This window comes from Lolium rigidum, chromosome 4 (genome assembly GCF_022539505.1).
Source record: "Lolium rigidum isolate FL_2022 chromosome 4, APGP_CSIRO_Lrig_0.1, whole genome shotgun sequence".
Lineage (NCBI taxonomy): Eukaryota > Viridiplantae > Streptophyta > Magnoliopsida > Poales > Poaceae > Lolium > Lolium rigidum.
In genome coordinates this window covers 234,775,960-234,794,482 of record NC_061511.1, presented here as the reverse complement: position 1 = coordinate 234,794,482, position 18,523 = coordinate 234,775,960, and the positions used below count along the sequence as shown (strand labels likewise).

Genomic DNA, 18,523 nt, shown 5'->3' with positions numbered 1-18,523 from the left:
GCGGAGGAGGAGTGCGCGAGGGCTCTCTCTCTTCTCACTCACTTACTAGGACTAGAACAGCCCACCTTATATACCACTCCAACTCTCTCCCAACTAGCAATGTGGGACTAAACTTTAGCCCCCACTAGTGCAGCCACTGATTTATGATATGGGCCATGTGAGTTTCAGAATTTGATAATGGGCCATGGGCCAAAGGCCAAATGCCCACAAATTTCAGCAGGAGTGTCCCAACAAATGGGGAGAGAATCATAATTCAGCAGTCAAAAATTCTCATCAGCACTCTGGCTGGTTCAGCCAGTGGGTCAAATTCCAAGCACAACAATGCAGATATCTCTAATCTAGTTCTGTAGTATTCTGGTTCTTTTGAGCTTAGTGCAGTTGAGCTACAATGTCAAGTTTCAAGTAAATGGAACAAGTTTTCTCTTCATTGCCATGGGTTCTTCTTTTGGCCTGCTGCAAGTGTGGAACTTGATTTGGAACCCTGCAGGTACAAAAATCATAAAGATGCATGCAGGATTGGGCTAAGAAAACATAGGTGTGAAAACTAGTAGGTTTTTGCAGGCTTACAGATTTCAACTTCCTCAACTTGGCTCGGATCCTGTTCTTTTGAGGTTTTAGTTTATAAATGCGGACCATCCAGTGGTGCGTCGTGAACACCTTCATTAGGCACCGTCATACGTAAGCACAAAAAGCAAAGGATGGAAAAAAAAGGGCCAAAACCAACTTTAGCTAATGGTCAGGAGAGTAATATCGCAATACCTCCTCAAAATGTGTTAGCTTGAAATGCTTCTTTCCTATTTCATATCCTCTTACTCTATCGAAGCCTTTCCCATCAGTCTCAACGAACCTGAGGGGAACAAAGGTAAGCAAATGTTAAAAGAGCATGCATGTGAAGTCAACTGACCTTATGCTGCTGAATTCTATGAGCCATACCTGTAATAGCAAAGCTTGTACATGAGGCAATTCAACATAGTTGGGGTTGCTTGAGCATCGACACGGTACTGGCCATCTCTCTACCAAGTAGATAGCACAACACAAATCAGAAAAGGCATGACATACGCTATGTTGAATATGTTTCACCATTGCTTTACTCCTTATGCTAACAAAATTATGTGTAGGGCACCATCTAAGAAAGAAATTCAGTACTCACGAGATAATCCGGTTCCTTGATGTGAGGGAATTCACCACCTCCTATGCGAACCATCCAAAGGAACTTATTGATATCATCACTAGGGTAGCCAACCAGCCCTGTAAAAGAAAATTTCAAATGTCAAGAGATTGCTGCTTTCAGGCATGCCCTTACTTTTTTTTCCCAAGTCCATAAAGAACCAACCTCCAAACACAACAAGCACATATTTGACATCTAGAGAATCAAAAATCTCCCACGCTGCTTTTTCTGGGGATGACATTGCTGTACCAACTGTTGCTATGTGAGTGTTGTTCCAGGTATTGTTGTCTACAATCACAGTCCTGTTCGCCATAGCAGTTGTTTGATAACCATAGTCCCACCAGGATGCAACCTATAGCAGAGCATATTGCTGTAAGAACAGAAAAACAGTACGCATAACAATAAAACCCAAGGGGTTGATCATACCTTGTCATCAACATCAGTGTTATGGCTAAGCCATGCGTAAGCTTCACGGAAATCATCAAAAACATGCAATCCCTCACGCGAACGAGATGTCAACACAATTGAAGGTGCAGAGTATGCTTCAGCTGCAGCCCAAACACAATGGACCTGCAAAGTGGCATTGGTTAATCCATCTCTCTATCTATAAAGAGACATTTTTCTGGTACGAATAAGGGCAGTGAACTTACTACGTAGAAACCACCTAATATAATCAGTAACAAAGTGCCTATAACAGATGCTTCCAAAGGCAGAACAGAAAGTCTCTTTTCCTTTTTAGACTTGGCAGGAACACTTTCTGTCACTTCTTTTTCCTTCCTCCGGTTCTTCTTTGATGATTTTTCCTTTGGGGCTGCTTCGGATTTTTCAGTCTTATTTTCACTTTTTGATGAATTTGTATTAACCGTGCTAGCACTAGAAACCTCTGTGCTACCATTCCCTGACTACAGTTTCACAAGAAACAAGTTGTCAATAAGTTGTTTTAGAAGAAACTTAGTGAGTCAATTCAGACAGGACAAAAATTGGAGGGAATGAAGCAACCGTACAATAGCAGAGCCATCATCAAATAATTTGGATAGCTGAAATTTCATTGATCGTGTGAGGACATCAAAAGCTGAGGAGAGAGCAATCCCAGATAGAATGCAAGCAGCAGGAGCAAGGACAAGCATAAGTCGAACCTAACAGAAAATGAGCATAACAAGAAGTTAATACGTAAGCATTGAAAAACATAGGACTAAATGATTTATATACCACATATACTTACCATCACTCCAGAAAAATAGACCGCAGTCACCAAGTACAAGACCATGAATGAGCTTGCATCGGATAAAGGCAAGAAGCATGACTGTGGATCATGAAAAAAGCGACTGGTTAGAAATTAGACTGGTGCTAAATTGCCTCCAATTCAAAAGGTTGTGCATTGCTTACAATTATCCCGGCAGGAACCAAGAAGGCCAAAACATTGATATCCATGAAATAAGAGGGCCAGGTAGGGGGTTGATGTTCACTGACACTGGCAATGATGGGAATATACTTGCTTGCATAGGTTCTGTAAGAAAAGCAATATCTTTTAGCACAAAAAAGAACCAGAGCAAATGGACTCTAATAGAACAGTATAAAGAAAGGAAAATACACATAACAAAGATGTAAACTATACTAATTAGTGAGAAACTGCGTTTCATTGAGCATCAAATGTAATTCTTGTAAACGACTAAAAAACCTAATTAGTGAGTAGCTGATTAAAATTGTTTAGCAGTTCCCCCAAACAGTTCCTTTAACTGAAATAGCAAGATAACTAAGGTTTTGTTTGATAAGATGCATAATAACTTACGGGTCAAGTAGACTCAAACTGCGCCCGCTCCAGCCTTTTGTTGGGCTAGATGCCACCAATGCTACAAGTATAGCTACCACAGCGAAACAAACAGCCCTGTAGGAAGGAACTCTCGGTTAACATATGGTGAATGAGATGCCACCAGTTCAACAAAAACAAATGTTTATATTTGCGGGATATTGTTTGTAGTTCTAAAATATGAACACCTATCTAGGTTTTAATAGTTCGTTATGCCTTCTAGCTGATAGATAAGGTCAGAGACTTACATGCCAATAGTTATAACAAGAGTCATAGCCATTTTGAACAGCCTGGGAGTCAAAAGTCCTTTGATGTAAGAAACAAAGGCAACCACATGAAGGATTATAAACACCTGCAATACAAGTGTACTGTTATCAATGAAATCAAGAGTGCACTTAAGGCATTTTCTTCACATCTACCAATTATTGTGAAGTTAAGAGAGGGGGTGGAGAATTTCTTTGAATAGGCTAGCATTGTCTTGCCTTGTTTAATCTTTTATTGATTCAATACCTCCTTAGTCTGTGCGCGCAATGCAGTTGCACAAATATTGTGAGTAGAGTAGGTATCATTATACATAGATGTCGGGAATGGGGTTTATTATGTATGGCCTCGCTATTGCCACTTTACTGGGATTTTGGAGATGGAGACCAAGGAGGTAGAGTATCTCAGCTAGTTACAAAGACAGGAAGAGGCAAGATGGTTGTGCTCCTGTTATCAGTTTCAAGGAAAACTGTGATTGCTACACGCCAGAACTATGCATTATAAATGGCATTTCATGTTAGTTTGTAGTGTTTCTGGACTGTTGGTCCAATCAAGAGATGGCTTAATTAACTTACAAGAAGTAGCATTAACTTGATCAGCCTTTTATTGTGCATTGTTACAGATGGACTAAAAAAAGGTTAATGCATGCTTTCATTAGGTCCTAAAGAATCAACATCCAGTGAACACATTTCGTGACTGTAACTGATGTTGTTTTTGCAACACGTATAAAATTCAACAATTCAAGAAACTTCATTAAGACCATTTTCAAGAAAACTGCAAGAGTGAATCGGTTAATATTTTTTGCTGAACAGAGGAAATCGCAAGGAAGAGAAGGCATGCATAAGAACGTGAATGTAGGTACCAGAAAGGATGCAAAGTGCTCAGATGTCAATACTGCATTAAAACCAACCACAGGTACCAAGGCTGCGAGAAGTGTTCCCAATATAACCTGCAATAAGATTAGTTAATCAAGTAAGATAATTATAACAAATGGTACTAGCAACATGTTCAATTGATATACTTTTATTTTCTTTGTTAGAGTTATGCACTTACAAGGGGTGCATATGCAATGTAAAGTCGTGAAGAATAACGACCGGTTACAATGCACAAGAGCACATGCATCGGAATAAGATTTATGATGAATGTGTAGCCTCCCCAAGAACAGACCTGGAAAAATCAAGTACATGATTATAATATTCATTTTGAAACAACAGATCAAAATCAACAAGCTTACCATGTAAAAATATGAGAGAGCATTGAGCGTTGCATAAAAGAGTGATCCTGTATTCAGTGTCTGCATATTAACCACAAACAAGTGAGTACACAATGCTATGTTAACAAGAAGCCAACTGAAGAAACATCAAGTTACCATTACCTTTACATACAGATAAAATGTGAACACCAAGGCAAATATTGCTACAGCTTCATTATCATAGCTTCCGGCAACTGATCTTGAGATATATGAAGGGACCTGTAACAATGTCAAGAGAGGATGGAATTTTGATCAATGAATAATGATAGATAAGATTACACTCGTAGGTAATGCAGCATTCTAAGAAACACGGCAAATAATTATATATAAGATTACACTTGTAGGTAATACAACATTCTAAGAAACACAACAAATTGGACGTCTTGCTTTTGTCTAAACCTGTGGCGCATTTGGGGCAAAAGAAGGATCCTGGAACAGTTCTACAGATTGTGAATTTGAAATAACTGAGGACCTCAGCCAGGGTTCTTCTTAGTGGCAATGACACCATATAGTCATTCAGTAACTTCCAAGGATTCTATAAATACTGGTTTGGCATAAAAAAATCAATAAGCGCTAATAGAATTTTCATTAACTGACACTTCTATGCTCCCACCCAAAGACAGGTAAAGCTGAAACTACCTAATGATGCTCTAGCTTCATCAAGAAGTATTCATATTTCTACTTCCACCATGACATCAGAACTGAAAGAAATAGTGCAATTTACCATTCCCAGAATCGCTGCTGCCATCAATCCTGCTCCAGTGCCCTTTGCTTCCTATAGAAAAAAGCTACAGTAGTGAGCAGAGAACTTCCGGATAAATGACTAGTGTGAGAACGTATGCTTATGTTAAAAAAGCAACCTTCGTCAATAGGTAAGTAGCCCAGGAAGCGAATGCTGAGAAAATTGGAGCTGTGAACACACATACGGTCTCCACCGATAATGGGATGTTAAGAGCGTTTACCAACCTAGTAGACCAAATCAAATATTTCAGGCACATTTCAGTCATTAGAAGGAGCGAGGGAGCGTGCTGCTATGACAACATACCACCAAATGCTTCCAGCTGTCAATGTCAACCCAGGATACACGGTGCCACCAATCACACGGCCCAGGGGATACCTAAAACAGAAGCAGCAGAAGAAAATTCAGCCATGTATTCGCAAGTCCATGTTCCACTTCACAAATAACTTGCACAGTACAGTGCTAGATGATTTAGCTGTGTGTGAGGCTCTTACCATGTCCTATCATCAAACCAGTTCCAGAACTCGTAGATTCCATTCTTGGACAGAAACTGCACAGGTAGGGGAAATTTAGAACGGATAGAGGTATAGCTGACTCACGCCAGCCTTTCTTATGTCCCATTGCAACTACTTGCTTGCTCTACACTTCCACTAAACATCTATAGAGTAAACAAAATCTGCCAGTGGTCAATTTCCAAAACCCAGAACCCTCTGCCAGCCGCGCTCAGATTCACAGGTTAAAAGAGAAACATTGCAGTACCCTATGAGTTGGGAGCTCAACTCCACATGCTCCAGAACAACAAGAAAGAAAGAAAATTGAACCGAGCAATCGAACCTGGGTGACGCGGTAGTTGAAGTAGGGGTCGAACTCGTGGATCACGCTCTCGTACTTGATCACCTGCGGCACCGAAACAACGAGAGACGAGTCAGGAAAACATGGTTCCGGGAGCGCTGAACTGGATCTGGGGCCACGGGGTGCGGATCAGATCTTACGGAGAAGAGGCGGATCGAGAAGGCGAGGACGCCGATGAGGATGAGGGTGAAGGCGCACAGCACACCGCCGAAGGCGTTGCGGAGGCGGCCGGGGGCGGCGGCGGGCGGCGCCGCCGCGTCGGCCTCGGTCTCTGCCATTGCGGGCTGTGTGTGTGCGGAGGTGGGGAGAGAGGACGGAGAAATCTCAGCAGGCGGAGACGAAGACCCTCGCGATCGCGGAACCCACTCGAGCCGAGTCCAGTGTCTGGGATTTATTGCACTTTTGTGGATAACACCCTGGGAGACAGTGCTATTCGTAGTATAAGAGAACTCCTACAAAATGCGAGTACCAGTAATAACTTCAAATTTTTCAAACACATATTTCAACCGCACTGGGGAAACGCGATTTTCATCCGATGCTTCCTATGCACCGTGTGATAACCCAACAATCAGATTAGACACGATCGGATATCATTGTCATACATGTTTCAGATGAGAAACATCGTACCCATAGCAGTTCTCATGCTGAAATTCTATGAACTTTACCAAATCCTTGTTGAAGTGCATGTGTGTGTGCAAATTCGAACACTAAGATTTGATCAAAATATACCCACAAATTCAGGGGGTCGTTTATAACATTCTTTTATAAGTAAGATTGTCAAACCCAACAAGGAACAAGGAGGGATTGGTGTGTGAACATAGTACGGAATTAGCTGCAAGTTGTTCAAGGGATTGTTTGAGTAGTATTTTATTGTAAGAATTTTGAATAAAGTAAATAGCAAGAAAAAATATTATTCAGAGATGGCCTAATCCTCAATATTAGCTCAAGGATAAGCTAATGATCACAGTTAATAAAGCTCAATATTCTCAAGTATGTCTAGATAGTTAGTTGTTAATAAATTACATATTAATTATTTTCTGATATATGTTTGTTTGTTCTTAGGTGGGTGGAGCCAAAGTTTAGTATAGTGCCACAACCATGAAAAATGTACTACCTGTTAGGAATAATTAAGATAAATCCTAACCATGACCATTAAGTTCAGTAACCAAGACTTGGGGAATTGTTTCTTGTTACTTCGGCATTCTTTGCCCAATGCACTCTGAGGCTATAGATGGCAAAGTAACATGTTGTTGATGTTCATAAATTACCAATACAGAATCACAACAAAAGAAATTAGCCAGCATCAATTGCAATCTAATATGAAAATCATCTAGTAGGGTTCTCTCATGTCCTCAAGATCATAATGAACTACTCATAAGTAACAAATATAGGCATGTGGATCAATGGATGGGCTTAAGTAAACATGCGGTTTCGATCAACGATAAATAGATAAAGTATTGAAGTGATTATGGGCTTCGATCTACGCCAATTGCATGTGGATGACATCGAAGATGGAGATGGTGCTCTGAGATGATGCTCCCCAGTCTGCCTTGTGTGGCATTAGTTTTCAAAACCAAACAAAACAAAAACAATTATGCAAAAGTCTGGGGATTTATGTAATTATTACGGAAAAGGATAAGGTCTAATGTGTAAATCATACTTCCCGTGCTACAAGATTCACTGAAAAAAGGAATCAGGGCCGTGGGTGCCTTCCGCTCTTCCATCGACTGATGGTACGTACCACTTCCTTGATCTGTTGACCAAGGAGACGCCTTCTGATTGGCCCGGTGACATATTTCCAAGCAAACTAGCCAATCAGAAGGCCGCAACTCGCTAGCAGTCTACAGCAGGAAAATTCACTCTCTTTTGATGAAATGAAAAACCCTGCTGCGGATCTAAAAAAAACCAAACCCCTGCTGTGCAAAAGAAACAAGCAATCCAATCAGACAGCGCCATTGCATTAGATCCAGCACGACCAACTAATATCCAATCGACCAGTTGGCTTTACAGAAAATAATACACTTTTCAATTTTCTTACAGCAGTCCTATCTAAACCATATAATATTTACGGTTTTGCTATGTCTCAGTCAACTGAGATTTTCTTAAGTCTAAGTCACTTACAAAAATGTGCTTTGAGTTGCACTTTTCTGTTAAAAAAATGCGATTATGACTTTTCTGAAAGAAATGTGCAACTGAACCAATTTGCATTTTTCTTTAAAGCGTAGTTATGACTTTCTCGAGTTGATTGGAGACTTATGAAAATCTCGAGTCAATCGAAACATGCGTAGTCGCCGAAATAATTAATAAATACTCCCTCCGTGCAGAATTATAAGACGTTTTGGATTTGCAGGTCAACTTTTGTTACGCTACGAAATTCTCCGCGTTTCCACTTTTACCCCTGACTCGCACGGACAGCGTCTCCCTCAACCACATCTCACTCTCACCCGCTGCTCTCTCACGGTCTCACCCGCAACCCCTCCCTCGCCGGCGCCATGTCCCGCCAGCATCACCGCAGAGCTACAGCGCTCTCCAGCTTCGTACGCCTCGCAGGATCTGCAGATTTCCGCCGCCGCGGACGCTCTCCAGCTTGCCCCTAAAGCGCCGCCGGCTTTTTCGGTTCAAGGTCAAAATTTTCTGGCCAAGAACCAGTGGTGCTAGCCTGGATGGCAAGGTGTGAGTGGCAGTGCTGGATCCTTCGGTTGGATCTTCTCAAAAGATGTTTGCTCTCCGAAGCCGGCGACCTGGGTTCGAGGAATCGAAATACGAGGATTAGAAGATGGTGAGATCCGCGAGGACGCCGCCGCCTGTGCCTACGAGCTCCACCGACGACCTCCTCCTCGCCTTCTTCCGGGCCAAGACGGTCGAGGTGAGCTCCATCTATCCACTCGCTCCCCTTCTCTATACTCGGCTACTCTCCACCGCGCAAGTAATTTTATTTTCAGTCTGAGCGATGCTTCATCTAAATTCTGCAGAGAACTACCACTTCCCACCGCGCAAGGAAGGTGTGGATTCAATTTCTCGCGGACAGACGGACGGACGGGCAAGCGGCGCCGCGAGGAAAAGCCACCGACGCCCGCGCGGCGGAGGAGTGTGGAGCGGCCTCGGCGGCGGCGGCGATGGGGCTGCTTTCCAACTGGGTGGAGCGGTCGGAGATCAGGCCTGGCGACCACATCTACACATGCAGGGCCGTCTACGCATACACCCACCACGGTAAGTACCCTGCAGCCCCATCCTCCCCTCCCCTGGCTGCGTCCGTTTCTCTGAATTCTAATCTCTGAACTTTACAGTGAAATGGCTTCATATATATTCCCTGTAACTATAATCTTGTTGTGGCATTTAGGTTGGAGCAGTACAACGATTCTGAACCAGATTTTGTGCTTTCATCAAACTGAAACTTTCATGATTCTCCAATTCCTAGCTGAACGTAGACCACCAAACTTATTGTTTCAGTGCCTTCTATTTACACAAACTCGTTGTACTCTCCCCTAATATTGATACATTTTCATCAGTCATCATAATCAGATGCAGTTAGGCTTATGAACTTTTCTCTGGTGCATGTCCACAATGAATTGAGAAACTTATGCTGTTAGCGAGCTACTCCAGTTTATGTTCTTCTTTAAGGCATAAATATATACTGAAATTACTGGCACTTAGGTATGTCAAGGCATACCATCTTAGTCATGATGTTCCATTGGTATAGTCTCATATTCAGAAAGTTAAACTTGTTCTCCTGATTTTTTCTGTTAGTTTAAGTGCCACTTGTTAGTTTCAGTAAATTAATCAGGTCTCGATAGTTTAAGTACTGTGCTACAGGAGCAAAACTAATCACAAGAAGTGTATGAACTGCAGAAATATATACTGAAATTTTCCATTAACATTACTCAAATTTGCTTCAGTAATTGTTTATTGTACTTTCAAATGGAGTAGTGCAGTGCCTAGATGATTGACATCCTCTTCTTGTTCTTCAGGTGGACTAAAATTTAGATCTGGAAGCACCATTGTTCTTCAGGCGCGACCTCGACGATCTTGGGACGTGGCGACAAGCGACGAAGTAGTGCTTGGCCTGCAACTGACGTCCTTGTGATCTCCTGGCCCTGGCACCTCCTGGCGAAGCCCTGGACGAGCTTGTGGCTAGGGAATGGCGTCTGGCTTCAGGGAACTTGAGTGCAGCTGGGTGACGCCCGCTAATGATCGACCTGGAGGTGAACAAGCTCGGCGGATCGATCAGACCTGGAGTGCAGCTGGGGACGATCCAGTGAATCGATCGGACCAGGAGTGCAGCTGGGCGACGACCGACGATCCAGTGGATCGATCAGGCCTGGAGTGCAGTTGGGCGACGAGCCTGTGGATCGGTCGGGGCGATAGGAGCTGGATGCGCGCGCGTGGATCGTGTGGCGAGCTGAATGATCGTGTGCGCATGGATGGGGAGGAACGATTCTCCCTGGGGGAGGAGGAGATGGCCGGGGGAGGATCGATTCCGGTGGAGATGAGGAGCTGGCAGGTGGCGGATTGATTCCGGCGGCGGACGACGGGGAATCGAGATCTGGATTCGAATTCTAGATAGGGGTATTGATGTCTTTTTGTAGCGTTTTCACCTGGTCGGAACAGCTCCCCGACGTCTTATATTTCTGGACGGAGGGAGTAGAACAGAGCAATATGTAGATTATAATGGACAAAATAATCCATATTGAGATCTCAGTTTCATGTGAGCTATAGCACATCTCTCATGACTTGCTCATGACAGCACCCACCAGTATACAAAGTACACCAGCCGCCCACACCTTGGCAGATCATAACATAAACATGAAAATTTGCACATTTATAAATGTTACATTGCCAAAGAAAATAAAATTTTACTCTCCAGATTCTCTCAAATTTACTCCCGAACCTTTGGCAACACAGACAACCTCGCCCACTCATGCATCCACCACGAGACGACACTGATCACACAACAGATGGAACACCGAAAGGATGTTCCTGATCTGGCAAATTAAATGCCAAATATCAGGTCCATCACGTTCGTTACAATAGATTTTGCTGGAGCGGCAACGCTGCCTGTTGCGCGACGCCCTGCATCTCTGACAACATTTGTGGAAGACTTTGGATCATACGGGCGCGGCAAGGCTCCTAACTGGTTTGATGCACCCGTGCTCTTCAGGGCAAGTGATTTTGAAGGCAGGGAAACCATGAAGCCTCCCTGATTGATTCCAGTGAACCGGTCATCCAGCTGTTGCCGGTGCGTTGGATCAATATGCTTTACTCCAATTATGACGCCACTGCTTAGCTGGATACCGTTCCTTTGAAGGGCTTTCCGTGCATCGTAGGAGTGCTGCAAGACCAAGAAGATTGTAAAAACAATTGTCAGTTTAAGATGTATAAGGCCAGAGGAATTGGTTGTAAGACCAACAATGTAGAAACCTATCATGTGAGGCATGCACACAGCGTAACTGAGATGTCAAAGAAAAGAGCTGGGTTCCAGATGTCATAAGCATGTTAAGGGAACCTCATCTTCCCATAAATAATGAGAAAATATCGGTGGTATCCAATTTACAGTGGAAACTGATGAAAACCAAATGAAAACTATGTTCCTAGTAGATCTGAAAAAAGTACAGTATGTTCTGGATGTGACCTGCTGCAAACATGTAATATTTTGATTTCAAAATCAAACTCAGTTGGGGGTGTGAAAAAACAAAATTTAGCAATGAACAGTAACAACGTCATTATTCATGCATAATTTGTTTTTTCCTACCTTCCCAGTGAAAATGATTTTGAATATCAAATTTCACATCAAGCATCAACTTTCTAACCTACCATATTTTTTGAGAATTTTTTGTAACCTCCAAATATGGTTTCCATGGAGTTTATGTTGTAACTTGGTTTCCACTGGATACTTTTTCTTAAATTATAGGCTGAAGAAACCTATACATACTCCCATCATGCATAAACACAAAAAGATAGATTATACTGAAGACTTCAACAAGAAAATTATTTCATACGGTGTTACACTTGACCCTATGATGCTTAATAACATAGCCAAGTTACCAAGACTAACTTAACTATGTATGTCATGTTCAAAGGATAACCTAACCGTATACCAAAGCATTAACACATATAGGAACCTAACTTGAGGTGCATGGTGGCGTAGTTCAGAAAAACTACTGAAACTGCTACAAAGAACATGCAACCTTAGGCTAAATCAATCTTACAAGTAATAATATGACAAAAAGGCATCTCTTCTGCAACTGAGTGCAGCCATACAACATTGGAATTGAACAAGTTGAGAATCATCAATTTCAGGATCATACGATGATGAACAGACACGAGCTCATTTCCTGAAGTGATGAATGGAGATGGTTCAAGTAACAAAGGAGCTTTTACAAGTTTATGTAAGTGTCTCTGCTCACTAGCAACTAGCAAGCAAATCAATATTCAACGAAGCAACCTTATGCAATATGATTGTTCTGAAAACTTAATAAACAAGGATACTGAAAGGAAAAAACAGAAAACAGTAGTTATTGTAATTGAAGATATCATTACCTGGTATAATATGTGGATCCAATTACCCTCTCTTGGACCGGAGTGGTGTCTCAATATAACACCGCATTTCTCGAACTCTCGGAGAACGAGGTTGGTATCTCTAAGGGAGAAACTGTTGGGGGGAACAGCAAACGTCAGGAAACCAAATTAGCATATGAGGCACCCAAAATTTAGCAAGTGCTAATGAAAACGTAACTGATGACTGCTGCTGTGCCGGGCATGGTTTACGAACTCAACAGAAATTGAAAGTGCGTTCGCAGTATGAAGTTAGAGCGCTTGGATTATTAATAACGAGCTATACCACTAAATTATCAATTTTGCTGCTGCTCGCTAACATACACGGCAGGAAGCAGGTAGAAGGGCCATAGACCTATCCAAACTTCCAAAGTAGCAATTTTATCGGCTGATACCTACATGTCCAACACGCACCAAGCTGACAGACAAGGTCCAAGGAGGATGATTCCTCCCATCCCTGTGAGCCATTTTTTAGTAACTGGGGCAAGTGGTGGCGAAGCTTCCTACGTGCTAGTAAATTTCCAGACTACTCCAATGCAAGAACTGAATCTACCATGTACGCGTGCCTCTGCCTACATGCTACAGCTTGTAAAACCACTACAGATGCAAGGAATTAAGCATAATCATTTGCTCACCCGAATACAGTGACCCACTCCTCGCGATCTTCCTTCCCCTCGCTGGCCGGCGGCTCCGTCCTGGCCGTCGCCGTGGCCGTCGCGGGGGTCACCGGCGACGGCGCCTCCGCGGCCATGGTCGCGGTGGGAGGCGGGGGCGTGCAGGGGCTGGAGGGCGCGGGCAGCGCGAGCATCTCCTTCCGGGGCTCCACGACCCCGTCCATGGGGGAGCCGGGCGGGGAGGCGCGGGAGCGGTCCCACGAGGGCGAGCGGCTGCCGGCGCCGCGCGGGGAGGGGGAGCCGGCGACGGGGAGGAGGTCGGAGGCGGTGGGGTCGGGGGAGAAGTCGGCGGCGGCGAAGCGGTCGTCGAGCGTGAAGAGGGGCGGCGGCGGCGGCGTGGCGGAGGGCGTGGCGGAGGTGCCCGAGGGGGCGAAGCGGGAGCCGCCGCCGCGGTGGGACGGGATGGGGGAGGCCAGGTCCCGGAAGAAGGGCGACTGGCGCGCCGCGCGGCCGCCCCGGCGCGCGGCGGCGGGGGAGCGGGAGGAGGAGGCCATGAGGGTTTGGACTGGCCTGCAGCGTGGGAGCGGGGCGGCGGCGGGGCGGGCGGGCTGGGTGTCCGTTGCCGACTGCCGAGCGGGATGCCTCCGGATCGGTTTGGGACTGCTTTTATTGGGCCTCGCCTAACTTGCGAGGCTGGCAACGGGTCAAGTCCAGCCCCAACTCATTCAATTTGTTTCAAACACTTCCATAAAAAAGTTCCAAAAATAAGTTTCTGAACGAAAAATGTTCTAAAATAGGAGGATCCAAGCTAGGCAAGTGTGTCGAAAGAGTTTGGCAACTGCAAATTTTGAAGGAAATTTGAGCAAACTGAACATGTCTAGCCAAATTGTGGCGTTTCTCACGTGTGGGAACCGGCCTACTATCAGTGCATGCGCATGTGCCATTGCTGTCTGCTTGCACGGCTAAGAAAAGAATCTGAGGGAATATCAAAGTTTACACATTTGGAGAGTTGGACTAGAGACGCTAACATAAACACTCCTGGAATCCTGCATGCCCTGCCCTTAAGTTCTGATACTGGAGGGAGATCCCTGTTGGACACAAGTTGCAAGCAATTGGAGTGTCTGAGGGAGATCCCTGTTGGAGGTTTCCGCTTGGACACAAGCTGCAAGCAATCCATTACTTGTAGAGTCATGATAACCTACTTCGAATTACAAAATGGGACTACTTTTTAAGCGTCACAAGAAAGCAACGAAAAATTAAGAAAAAAGCTGGGATGCACTAGCATCAACAAATGATAAGAAGGTTGCATGCAGAGCATGGGCATTTTTTAAATCGAGCACTACAGAGTTCGATCGGCACAATCACTTCCACTCTTCCAGGTTGACGTGAGGAAACAGGTACAGCAAAAAGGCTTCTGGCCTTCAAGCGCATAGGGTGCTACCCTGCCTGGTGCTACCCTACTATCCAGCATTCTACTCAGGAACACTTCGCAGTTGAACCATGCTTGAATGTTCTGGAGTAGTTGTTCACCGGTTTTGTGAAGCTTCTACCAGTTGAACCACAGACAAGATGTGACCTGCATCAATAAGAATATGGTTACTATCAGTTTTTTTTTTTTTGTGATGCTTCTACCAGGTTTTAGTAAGGGTTCCAAAATTTGGTCGAAATCCATAAGACAGAAGCCATATATGTTGGGAAAGAAAAGCTTCAGGAAGAACAGAGAACTGAGACTGACCGTGTCCAAGATGCAGCTCACAGTAAGCGCAACATCCCAGTGACTGTGTCTATGTCGGCTTTCCTCCCTGCACCACAACAAGAAGCTATTTGTGATCTGCTATAGAGCCAAATTTATGTCTATTATTACTTATTAGGTTTCATAGGATAGCAGTTAGATCATTTTATCACTGGCAAATACTCCGTGCTGAACCTGAGGACCGTATTCTTTTCTAGAACCTCTGTTCACTAATGTAAGACGTTTTTGCTAGCTTAATTAGATTGATATTAGCGAACAGAGGGAGTACTTAATTAGCACAAGGTAATTGCAAAAAGATCAGATAGAACAGAGTTCTGTTTGAGAAATTAACCTGGCCCTACTGCAAGAACTGTCTTAGACCCGGCCAGTACCTACAGAGATGAGAGAATAGTGATGACCAGGGTAAATGGGATCACAATCATTAGATGTATAGCTGCCTATTTTATTTTTGATGCAATAGCTGCCACTAGCCATTTGTTATGCATCGAAAGAGAGATGGTACAACACAAAGTACCAAAGAAAATCAAACCTACGAATTCAAATCATTGCATAACACATTCGCGGCAATATGAACATCAAGAAAAATAAGTCATATTCAAAAGTACTAAATTATTTCAGTAAGAAAATTTCCATAATAACAACTAACCAAGAATTATTCAGATTATTCCTTATCACTTTGATATGCAGAATTACCACAAGGACTATTCACAATTGTTCTTTACTGTTTGTGAATGCCTGATGAGAGGGCTTATTTTACACCTCAATATATCACCGACATGTCCTCGAGTCCCAAAGAAACCCCAGCACAGAAAGAAAACAAAAAATCTGATATTAACATATGACGAGTCATAGACATACAAACAAACCTGTGTGCGTCCTGCATCTGCAACAACAAAAGTAGGGATACCTCGGTGTTCTGCACTTTCTTTTATCCTGTTCCTGATAATATAGAATGGAAAAAATGCATGCTACATCATAGTCCAGCAAGTACTGCTCAATAAAACATACATCCTGAGAAAGATCCATACATGTCCTGTTGGTTCTTGCATGCCAGAACAATCTTAGCTTGTCCGAATTGTTCCCACTGTCTCAAAAGGCCCCGGTTGCTGCAAAGGGATACATCAGATGAATCATGAAGATGACAGAAAAATCTAGAACTGTACAAAGCACTAAAGGATGCAAGGTAGGCAAACCGATCCTTGACAACAGCACCTCTTATCTTGCTACAGCTTTAGGAGTTTAGTGCATTTCATGGACACTAGGATACTTCTTTGCTTTGGTACTAGAATATGTGACGTGTTCCTGACTGGGAACAGCACTAATTAAAGACCAGAATGTTTTGATTAATCAATCACTTTCCTGTCCATCCCACTTCCTAAATTTGCGTTCCTCACTTTAAAAGCTTTAGATTGTCTCTACTGCATCACTAGTTTTTTGAAAAGGCTTGCTTTCACTGAAAACATAACCAACAAAAAAGGTAAAGCCTTTCTTAAAGATTATGCTCTAGAGACTCCTCTGATGGAAGATGGAATTCTTATGAGTAGCATAATAACGTAAAGTTAAATTAAACAGTTATCTCGGCAAGATACTTTTGTTTGTGGCCTTCGATGAAAAAAGAATGACACTGACTTCCATGCAGAAATACAGTCAATAAACTGGTGTGGTACTAAATAATGAATTGATTTTAACTTCAATTAACATGTACCAGCATTTTTACCAGTGTCAGTTCAACCCTACATGTTCCTAAGTAAGCTAAACGCTGGTGGAGAAAACAGTATGCATCCTTCAATTAAAACTACCTAATGAAGCAAGATCGGAAACTGCATTAGCACCTTGCCAACAGTTCCGCATAAAGTCCAGTTGCTGCATCTGCAAAGAAAATGAATTGCAAGCAATTAGTAAAAGCATAAGAGATGTCCACTGTCTACAATTTTAGTACAATTTTTTTTCTTTATCAACTTAAGTACATGGACGTCTCAAAGCGAGAGTTTCTCCAGATAAAATTTGGTTCTAGGCAAGCAATCAGTTCAATTTGAGCAAAGCGTGAAAATCTCCAGGTCAGGATTAGTTGAACAGAAAGAGATGTGTCAATAAAAAATGCTGACACCAAGAGCCCAAGAGAGTGAACTTACGGGCACATTGAGACGCTATTTTTCCAGCTCCCATCTTCAGGTCCTGACGCACGACTAGAACCTGCAAACCGTGGTGCCGAAGCTTCAAAACCCAGTTCAAATATAGAATTGTGGGATTGCAACAGAAAACCAAGAGTGCTAGTAAACACAGTTCAAGCGCTCCAGTATTCTTTACTCCTGCACAGGATGTCAATGTGTGCACTGGTGACTGGTCCATTTGCATTCTCATCCTCCTCCAGATCTCCTTAGATGTGGGATCATCTCCCTCATTTTTTCAGCAGAACATAAATGCCCGAGTGGGAACCCTAATAGCTGTCCTCATTATTCATCGACTCTAATTCCCCAAATTCAAATCCGTGCAAGGTGCGGCTCCTAATTGTGCTAGTGGTGAAAACTGGGCCTAGAGCTGTATGTTACACCATGTCGACGAAATGCAATTTGATAATCTGCAGCAACTCATGGGATTTCAACTAGTATATCCTCAATTACCATGTCAAGTAGAAAACATCTGACAACTCACAAGCCTTCAGGATTCGACCAGTCAATTTAGTGTAGAAGATTGCGCATGGTTCGTTTCGAACAGCAAACGAGATATGATAATGTACGGAACCCCGTAATCCAGCTTACCATCTTAAGCTCTTCGCCCGGGACGGCGGACGAGCCGCCGGACCGCTTGGCGCCCCGTGCCGCCGAGGCAGGCGGGGCCGGGCCGAGGCTGAACCTGGGTCTCCAGGAGGAGGAGAGGTCCAGGAGCAGGCCGAGCAGGAACCCGATGGCCAGGCCCGGGAGGAAGTTGGCCGGGCGGATGCCCGCGGCGAGCCACGGCTCCTCGTGCTGCGAGGGGGGTAACGGGGGAGAGGGTTAGGGTTTAGGCGCGGAGTCGCGGGGAGAGGTGGTAGATGGGGATATTGGACGGAGACATGGTGCGTGCTTACCTTCCGCCTGCTGCCGTTGCCGTCGGGGTTTCGCCGCGGCGGAGGCGCCATGGATTGGAGGAACAAGTCGCTATCGTGACGAGAGAGACGAGTGAAGAAGGCAGTGTGGTGGTGTCCGAAAGCGTCGTGTGCTCCGCCCGATCCGTGGTACCCGTTACATGGCCCGACCGTTTTGCTACACTACAGCCCATACCGGCGTTCTTGGGCTGAGCCCCTGCGCAGTGGGTTTTTGGGCTGTGCGCTTGGTACTACTACTCGAAACATGGAGATTGGAGAAGCCATTTCGAGGTGATCATGGTTCTATTTTTTCTTCGTTGAACTGGAAATTTCATTCCACTAAACTTAGTCATACACACTTTGTACTTTCATGCCAGTTGCATTTGCAAGGTTGTCCTTAGTGAAAATTGCACCTCTACAAAGATACCACGCGAAAATCTTAGTCTTTAGCGGAATCTTCA

At 44.0% G+C, this 18,523-nt stretch overlaps 3 protein-coding genes across 4 annotated transcripts; 1 reads left to right on the top strand and 2 right to left on the bottom strand.

Moving 5' to 3' along the window:
- Positions 1–218: 218 nt before the first annotated feature.
- Positions 219–6,372, bottom strand: LOC124707290 (dolichyl-diphosphooligosaccharide--protein glycosyltransferase subunit STT3A). The gene is made up of 23 exons (XM_047238950.1): positions 6,220–6,372; positions 6,062–6,124; positions 5,722–5,777; positions 5,534–5,605; positions 5,349–5,454; positions 5,213–5,263; positions 4,612–4,707; positions 4,471–4,530; positions 4,290–4,403; positions 4,099–4,185; positions 3,224–3,327; positions 2,958–3,053; positions 2,555–2,675; positions 2,391–2,471; positions 2,173–2,304; positions 1,819–2,070; positions 1,595–1,738; positions 1,334–1,520; positions 1,151–1,248; positions 934–1,013; positions 760–847; positions 568–657; positions 219–481 (listed from the first exon to the last, which is right to left on the bottom strand). Exons 1-23 carry the CDS (start codon positions 6,355–6,357, stop codon positions 425–427), a joined length of 2,373 nt encoding a protein of 790 aa, XP_047094906.1. The 5' UTR covers positions 6,358–6,372; the 3' UTR covers positions 219–424.
- Positions 6,373–8,709: 2,337 nt separating this feature from the next.
- Positions 8,710–9,357, top strand: LOC124648438. Its single transcript, XM_047188207.1, has 2 exons — positions 8,710–8,945; positions 9,052–9,357. Exons 1-2 carry the CDS (start codon positions 8,856–8,858, stop codon positions 9,355–9,357), a joined length of 396 nt encoding a protein of 131 aa, XP_047044163.1. The 5' UTR covers positions 8,710–8,855.
- Positions 9,358–10,740: 1,383 nt separating this feature from the next.
- LOC124649843 (nuclear pore complex protein NUP35-like) lies at positions 10,741–18,175 on the bottom strand. 2 transcript variants are annotated; one of them, XM_047189409.1, is made up of 10 exons: positions 18,066–18,175; positions 17,758–17,964; positions 17,131–17,191; positions 16,831–16,867; positions 16,003–16,104; positions 15,865–15,937; positions 15,330–15,369; positions 15,002–15,047; positions 12,617–12,728; positions 10,741–11,408 (listed from the first exon to the last, which is right to left on the bottom strand). In XM_047189409.1, the coding sequence occupies exons 1-10, from the start codon at positions 18,114–18,116 to the stop codon at positions 11,070–11,072; spliced, it is 1,068 nt and encodes a 355-aa protein (XP_047045365.1). In that variant the 5' UTR covers positions 18,117–18,175; the 3' UTR covers positions 10,741–11,069. The 2 variants fall into 2 exon arrangements, with proteins under 2 accessions (XP_047045365.1, XP_047045364.1); XM_047189408.1 differs by lacking the exons at positions 15,002–15,047; positions 15,330–15,369; positions 15,865–15,937; ... (3 more) ...; positions 17,758–17,964; positions 18,066–18,175 and adding an exon at positions 13,267–13,799 and having other exon boundaries at positions 10,742–11,408.
- Positions 18,176–18,523: the final 348 nt, after the last annotated feature.

What these genes read in the sequence shown, in the direction of transcription:
- LOC124707290 (XM_047238950.1), bottom strand. Translation starts at nt 6,357, where the DNA reads ATGGCAGAGACCGAGGCCGACGCGGCGGCGCCGCCCGCCGCCGCCCCC. An exon ending in AGCACTTTGCATCCTTTCTG is followed by an intron (nt 3,328 to 4,098) that starts GTACCTACATTC and finishes CTTGTATTGCAG; the next exon opens with GTGTTTATAATCCTTCATGT. An exon ending in TGGTTCCTGCCGGGATAATT is followed by an intron (nt 2,472 to 2,554) that starts GTAAGCAATGCA and finishes CATGATCCACAG; the next exon opens with TCATGCTTCTTGCCTTTATC.
- LOC124648438 (XM_047188207.1), top strand. Translation starts at nt 8,856, where the DNA reads ATGGTGAGATCCGCGAGGACGCCGCCGCCTGTGCCTACGAGCTCCACC. An exon ending in TCCGGGCCAAGACGGTCGAG is followed by an intron (nt 8,946 to 9,051) that starts GTGAGCTCCATC and finishes TAAATTCTGCAG; the next exon opens with AGAACTACCACTTCCCACCG.
- LOC124649843 (XM_047189409.1), bottom strand. Translation starts at nt 18,116, where the DNA reads ATGGCGCCTCCGCCGCGGCGAAACCCCGACGGCAACGGCAGCAGGCGG. An exon ending in TATGCGGAACTGTTGGCAAG is followed by an intron (nt 16,105 to 16,830) that starts GTGCTAATGCAG and finishes ATCCCTTTGCAG; the next exon opens with CAACCGGGGCCTTTTGAGAC. An exon ending in GGATCTTTCTCAGGATGTAT is followed by an intron (nt 15,938 to 16,002) that starts GTTTTATTGAGC and finishes CTATATTATCAG; the next exon opens with GAACAGGATAAAAGAAAGTG.